At 38.3% G+C, this 7922-nt stretch overlaps 1 protein-coding gene across 1 annotated transcript; it reads left to right on the plus strand.

The window, feature by feature from the left end:
• Nucleotides 1-438: 438 nt before the first annotated feature.
• Nucleotides 439-1582, plus strand: LOC132056606 (dehydration-responsive element-binding protein 1A-like). Its single transcript, XM_059448883.1, has one exon. The coding sequence runs from the start codon at nt 531-533 to the stop codon at nt 1257-1259; it is 729 nt and encodes a 242-aa protein (XP_059304866.1). The 5' UTR covers nt 439-530; the 3' UTR covers nt 1260-1582.
• The last annotated feature ends 6340 nt before the right edge of the window (nt 1583-7922 follow it).

Consider the following 7922-nt stretch of genomic DNA (forward strand, 5'->3'; position numbering starts at 1 on the left):
TATTATTATACGGCTTTTTTTAATTTAAAAAAAAATTTAAATTTTTTATTTTATTTTTAAAATTTCATATCTAATCAAATTAAAACACTTAAATTGAGATGAATATATATTGATTTTATCATTTTCAAATGTCAAAGATGGTCAATAAGCCTAAGAAGTCAAGTGCTCTAGAAAATACACTCTCCAAAAGAAAAGGAAAGAAGGAAGAGAGGCAGAACTACCCGCTAAAATGATTCACAAGCTGCCACATCAGTAGAAAGAAAACCCGCACGAGTTATGGATAAACTTCAGATTTGGAATATTCTTTTCTTAACCATATCCACTTGGGCGCCATAAAACAGCTGGGATATTTGGAACTCAAACAAACGTGTTTTTTAGCGCCATAGAAAAAACTTTTTAACTTTACCGCTTCACTTCCCCTATAAATAGAGCCCACCTCTCACACTGACCATAAAGAGAAAAAAAAACACTACTTGAAGAAACATCAAACACTACTTTTTACTCTCTCAACCAGCAGTGACTGACCAAGAATGGATATTTTTCGAAGCTATTATTCGGACCCACTTACTGACTCATCATCAACATCTGATAACAGCGGCTCCCCTAGTAGAGCTAATCTTACTGAATATTCGTCAGTTATGTTAGCTTCAAACAACCCCAAGAAGCCATCAGGGAGAAAGAAGTTTCAGGAAACTCGACATTCAGTATACAGGGGAGTCAGGAAGAGGAACTCTGGCAAGTGGGTTTGTGAAGTCAGAGAACCCAATTCAAAATCAAGGATTTGGCTTGGCACACACCCAACAGTAGAAATGGCGGCTAGAGCTCATGACGTGGCGGCTTTAGCATTAAGAGGTCGTTCTGCTTGCTTGAACTTTGCCGACTCTGCTTGGAGGTTGCCTATCCCCGCTTCCGCCGACTCCAAGGATATTCAGAAGGCGGCTGCTGAGGCCGCCGAAGCCTTCCGACCATTGGAAGGAATTTCAGGAGAATCTGGCAGTACTCCTGAAATGTCTAAAAGTATAGTTTCAGAAGAATCTAGCAGTACTCCTGAAACGACTGAGATTACGTTCTTTATGAATGAGGAAGCACCAGAGAGTAGGTTCTTTATGGATGAGGAAGCGCTCTTCTATATGCCTGGGTTAATTACTAATATGGCGGAAGGACTAATGCTACCTCCACCTCAATGTTTAGAAATAGAAGATCATGCGGAAGCTGATGCAGAAATGATTGACATGTCTTTATGGAGCTATTCTCTATAAATAACTATGGCTTTTAATACTTCTTTGACAGTTTATATGCACTGGAAATGCTCATTGTGAAGCTCCTTAAATAAGGATTTAAGAGTTATTCCTCGTATCGTACTCAATATTTGGACGGTACGGATGTAAACAAGTTGTCGTTTTGATATATATTAAAAGAACTGAAATTTCTAACTTTTTTAGCTTTTGGAGTATCTAAATTTTAATGTTTTGAGCCGATGTTAGCGAAGATTATGCAAGCTTTAAGTATTGCGGAGTGCACCACCGTACCCTGTGCATGCATTCTCATCATTGGAACCAACTGAGTAGTTCTTTTGAAAGAATTCAATTTGTGTCCCCAGCTCCTTCAGTCTAAGCTTATATACGTGTTTTCCTTAGAAGTATGCATTCTTTCTGTGTGGGCCATTTCTTCTTAAGATGTGGCTGACAATTTTTCTTACACGTGATAACTCTTATTCTAACACCATTTGCAAAACGACAAGCACTTTTAAATCATCAAGTAGTATTACTGGGACCTCCAAATTCCACTTGTCTAACAAAGAGTAAGCCTCACTCACATAACTTTTTAATATCAAGTAGTAGTATATACTTGGTGGAACCTACCAATTCTACTTGTCTAGTAACAAAGAGTGAGCCCCACAACTTCTCCTTTTTTGGGGTGTGTCGTTTCACCCAAAATAAAAAAACTCAACACAAATTTGTCTTAATGTTTGCAGAATGTAGTATCATATGAAGAGTGAGCCCCACAACTTCTTCTTTTTTGGGGTGTGTCGTTTCACCCAAAATAAAAAAACTCAACACAAATTTGTCTTAATGTTTGCAGAATGTAGTATCATATGAAACACATCAAACTTCATAGCAGTTCAGTTTAGTTCAAAATGTCTACTCACATCTCTCAAACCTTCTTTGAGCTTCATGTATTTGTTTTCTGGAACAGCCAGCAAGATCTCCTTTAGGCAGGTACTCGTATACACGATAAGATCGCAGTCTTTTCCCTTCTAGTGTCCAAAGAGGATTTTTGCTAGATGGAAAGGTTCTTACCTTCAATAAAAGTCATGAAAAGGTGCATGTTTTCAATGAACAGAGTGGCTGGAAAACAGAAGGGAAAAAAGAATTTTGTAGAAGGAGCTTTAGAGAAAGAGGGGCTTCCATACCTAAGCTTGGGCATTGTATTATACCTTAGTGTGATTGGTGCTGCAAATTTCATTAGCAGCCTCTTGATAACCATTGTCGATCGTATCACACAGAACATTGACAAAAGTTTCTTTGGCACGGATCTAAACAGCAGCCGGCTTGATGCGCTAATGGGGATAATCGTGAAGCAATGATTTAGTTTACGTACATAATCCTCAAGCTTTATTTTTTGAATTTCACTGAACTATTAATATTCAATGTATTGTGGTAAGCTATAAGGAAATAAAATTCCTCCATTTCCTGTTCAATCCGTGTCACTTGATCAATTGCTTTCCTCTATAAAAGCCAATATGAGATATTAACAAATAAGAATGCCTAGTACAATTCGGACTGAGAAAAAGTTGTGCCATTAAATTCCAACAGGGTGAGTTTGGCATGGAGGAAAGTAGTTCTCGGGGAAATGCTTTCCATGAACAATAGTATTCAGCTAGCTTGGAAAAAGATTTTCTAGATCATTTTGCAGTGCTTGATTGGCTCCCCGTAAAATCTTTGCTCCAAAAAGGTGCGAGGAAAGCGAAAGATTCATAATTTGCCACATCAGCAGAAAACCACACGAGTTTGAGGCACACTTATAAAGACTTGGAATTTACTTTTCTCAAAACAATCCACTTGTCCGATCCCAGACAGCTGGGATATTTTGAACCGTTAAAAAATCCAGCGTGTCCGTTTTCAGCCTCATCAGCCTCAAACACCGTGTTTTTTTGCGTCATCAAATGTTTTAGCTCACTTATCATAGTAGCTACACATCCACGATATGTAGAGCCCACCTCTCACAATCATCATAACGAAAAATTCTCCACCTTTAGAAATATCCAAGAATACTTTTTACTCTCTCGACCAGCAGGGCCCAAAAATGGATATGTTTTCAAGCTATTATTTGGACCCACTTACCGAATCATCATCAACGTGTAGTACTTTTAAAAGACTTTCATTCCGGTCCGAGCTTCTTTCGGTGGGCCGTTTCTCTTTATGGTTATGGCTGGCAATTTTTTGCATTAACTTACTCAACGCCATTCTGCAAAATAAGCACTCTTAAACATCAAATAGCATCTATTGCCCTACTGGTTGGGACCTACAAATTCCACTTGTTGTTTAATAAAGAATGAGCCCCACAAAACTTTTGTTGATTGTGTCTCACCTAAAATAGCCAAAAAAATAGTTTCAGCACTGATTGTGTCTCACCCAAAATAGCTGTTTTACCCCGAAATCGAATAATAAGTTGAATTTGTAAATGAGGTATAGGATATATGGCACTTTAATCTATTTTTTGGTGAACAAAGATGTATATGTATATTTCGCTTATGAAATGGCCTAAATATGAGTTGATATGCTAAGGAAATCCGAATAATGATATTAGGGATTATATGTTTAAGTTAAGATCTTATGTGTATTCCAAGTAATATTTGAATAAGGAGATTCAATGAATTGTTTAAGCTGAAACCGGACCAATATCAGAAGAAATCAAAGCGTGAGAGAGTTTATTTGTATAAATATTCAAAGTACAAAGCTTTGGATCTAAAAAGCCAACCCTAAAAAATGAGAGAATGCCTCCTATTTATAGTTTTCTCTATGGGCCTCCTATACATTATGGGCCCCTTTTAGGATAAGAAAACCTAATATGGATAAGGTTAGGTCGTACGGTCGTACACCCGTACGGCGCATCGAACGGTGGCGATTCCTACACGTGGCGAGCGAATAGCGATTATCCGGACCAACGGCCACGATCAAAATGGTCACGAAGAAACCGGGCCTAACGGCCACGCCGATTTCGCTATTCGAACCGGCGAACGCCACAATCAACTCGGCATATAAGGATCGGACACCGGACCAACCACGATAAGGAGTTATCTCCGGATACAATGAATTCAAGCAAAGCTTCTTCGGATCAGACACTACCGTTCGCTCTCTTCCTTTTACTGATCCCGAGTTTCACCGGACAAACTTTACCCGGTTATTACCGTATACAATAGCCATAAAAAAATTCAGCACTAGTTCGTCTGAAGTTTGCAGAGTAGAGCAGGCCAATTTAGTTCAAAATTTGTTCTGGAACAGCCAACAAGATCTCCTTTAGTTTTGGGATATCAGAAACGTTGACATATATTGAGGACGCAATATCCCAGTTTAATTAGCACATCACTAAATGGGAAGACATAATGATCTGATAACATAACACAGAAACACAACAGTTGAGAGGGATAATCCATGTCTTAAGACATATATTCGTATACACGATAATCGGAGTCTTTGCCCTTGCAGTATTCAAAGAGGGTTTTTTTTTTTCTGGATGGAAAGGTGCAGCCAAAGTCACGGTGGACAGGGGCGTATCTAACATAATAAGTGGGGGTTCAATTGAACCCCTAACTTTCAAAGCGGAGCATAAATTTATGTATAAAAAATTATTAAAATTGTAGTAATAAATAGTAGATATGAATCCATAACTTAAAAAATATAATGAGTCGACACTAAAAATCTTAAAATTGAACCCCTCGAATTTAAATCCTGGATCTACCTCTGACGCTGGGCACTGCTTCTGCGTGTGCAGTCAAGAAAGGTGTATGTTTGGCCGTAAAACGAAATCAGAAGAAAAAAAAAAAAAAAGCTGTATAGGGAGCATTGGAAAAATATGGGCTCCCATTCCTTGTGTGTTTTGTGAAGGAGAAAAAGATCTTCCTAAAGCTATTTTGAAAATGAATCAAATATTTGTAGAAAAAACTTAAAATACAAGATACATATACCTTAAATGGCAACATTCGACTAAGATGCCCCACGAAATTTTTACTGAAAAAAGGAAGGAAGAAAGAAAGACATCAAGACAGAAACTAAGAAAGATTCACAATTTGCCACATCAGCAAATTCCCACACAAGTTTGAGGCACACTTATGAAGACTTGGAATTTACTTTTCTGAAACCAATCCACTTGTCCGATCCCATAAAACAGCTGGGATATTTTGAACCAATAAAATTATCCAGCGTGTCCATTTTCAGCCTCAAACACCGTTTTTTTTTTTTTTTTTTTGCGTCATCAAATTTTTAGCTTCACTGCTTCACTTATCATAGTATCTACACATCCACTATATATAGACCCACCTCTCACATTCATCATAAATAAAAAAACCTCTACCTTAAGAAATATCCGAGACTACTTTTTACTCTCTCGACCAGCAGGGACCAAGCATGGATATTTTTCCAAGCTATTATTCGGACCCACTTACCGGATCATCATCAACTGAATATTCATCAGTTATGTTAGCTTCAAATAATCCCAAGAAGCCAGCAGGGAGGAAGAAATTTCAGGAAACTCGACATCCAATATATGAGAGTGCACTCTTGAAATGCCACAAAGTATGTCCTTTGTGGATGAGGAAGCATTGTTCTACATGCCGGGATTACTTGCGGATATGGCCGAAGGACTAATGCTACCTCCACCTCAATGTTTAGAATTAGAAGATCATGCCGAAGCTTATGCTGACATGTCTTTATGGAGCTATTCCATATAAACAACTCTCTGGTTATATTACTTCTTTGGCAGTTTAATATTCAATGGGAATGCTCAATGTGAAGTTCCTTAAATAAGGATATTTAGGTGATATTCCAAAGTTTTGTACTCAATATTTTGATGGAAGGGATGTATACAAGTGAAAAAGAAAAAGAAAAAAAACATGTACTAGTAGCACTTAGTACGTAGTCCTATATAGTTCAGCATGGCCATTTAATAATTTGTTGACCTGGTTTAGACAAGTGAAAGAAAATTGGCTTTGTCATTTTCAAGCCATCGTATTTGAATGAAAGACCTGCTCAAGAAGTTAATATAGGAGATATTTCATCTGTAAAAAATGTTCAGTATATTCAATGATTTGATATTAAAAAAGTTGAAGTTTCTAACTTCTTTTGTTGTATCTCTTTGAGTATTTAAATTTTAATATTTTGAGCCGATGTAAGCTAAGATTATGCAAGCAATGCTGAAGTTAAAACTATTGCGGAGTGCACTACCGGAGCTATGTCTTATCATTGGAGCCAACGAGTAGTTCATTTGAAAGACTTTCATTTGTGTCCCAGCTCCTTCACTCTGGGTTATACTCCTTCGGTTTTAAAATGCTTGTCTTACTTTTCTATTTAATCTGTTTTTAAAAGATTTTTTTTTCCTTTTTTTTAACTCTTTAATTTTAATTTTTCATATAACATATTTAAAATCACAAAATTAAAAAAAAATTTGATAATATTCTACTCATCTTTAATATAAGATCACAAGATTTAAAAGAAAAATTATTTTTTTAAAATTCGTGTCAAGTTAAAATCAAACAAATATTTTGAGGCGGATGAAGTAACTGTTTTCCTTAAAAGTATTCTTTCTGTGGGCCGTTTCCCTTTAAGATTTGTGGCTGTCAATTTTTTGTGCTAACTTATTCCATTCGGCAAAACGACAAGCACTTTCAAATATCTACCGGTGGAGGCCTACAAATTCCACTTGTCCAACAAAGAGTGTGCTTTACACGACTTTTGTTGGTCGTGTCTTGCCAAAAAATATCTACAAGCAATTTTATTTTGAATCTCATTTGCGAGGTCATGCTTGTGTGATGCCTTTATTACTAGACGCTTTGACTAGTGGTTCCACTTACAGCGTTTTGCTTTGACCTTCTTCCATCTCTCTTCCTTTTACTCTTTGTTTTTACCAGTAGCCTATGTAAATTCTCTTTTTTTTGCTTCTCCATTTCTTGTCCTCAAGAAATCATTTTTAAAATGTAATTCAATTATCTATACATGTTATGCTTTTAGACATGTGGGTTATTTTTTTTCTAACCCCCTGTTTGGATGGTGGTTTCCCGTGATTCATTAATGTATGATTTTTTATGAAATCATGTTTGTTTCTATTGTTCTTAAAATTATGTGGTATGGTATTGTAAACCCGTAGTTTATTCCATGGTTATATAACCATGAAAAATCTCAATTTTTGAAACCACAAATTTGGTGGTTTTTTCGTAGTTACGTATTTCATTTCTCCATTATACCCACCCTCTACCATCCACCCCTCACCCGCACCCCACCCCTACCCCACCCTACCACTCACCCCTACCCCACCCTACAACCCACCCTCCCCTTCCCACCCCACCCCCGCCACTCACCCCACCCTACCCTAGCCCTACCACGCACCCCCACCCCACCCTCCTCCCCTCCACTCACCCCTCCCCACCTCCACCCCCACCACTCACCCCCTCCCCACCCCTACCCCAGCCACTCACCCCCACCCCTAACTACCCCACTCCTTCGCCACCCACACCTACCACCCCAACCACCACTCACTACCCCTCACCACCGCCCAACCCCACCCCACAACAACTCACCCCCACCCTCATCCCACACCACCCACCTCACACCACCCACCCTCTACCACCCCCACCCACTACCCCCACACTCATCCCACAACCACCCACCCCTCCACCACCCACTCACTACTTACTTATTTTTTAAAGT

Source organism: Lycium ferocissimum, chromosome 5 (genome assembly GCF_029784015.1).
Source record: "Lycium ferocissimum isolate CSIRO_LF1 chromosome 5, AGI_CSIRO_Lferr_CH_V1, whole genome shotgun sequence".
Taxonomy (NCBI): domain Eukaryota; kingdom Viridiplantae; phylum Streptophyta; class Magnoliopsida; order Solanales; family Solanaceae; genus Lycium; species Lycium ferocissimum.

Bases quoted from the DNA above. Each gene is read 5' to 3' on its own strand.
- LOC132056606 (XM_059448883.1), top strand. From the start codon at position 531: ATGGATATTTTTCGAAGCTATTATTCGGACCCACTTACTGACTCATCA.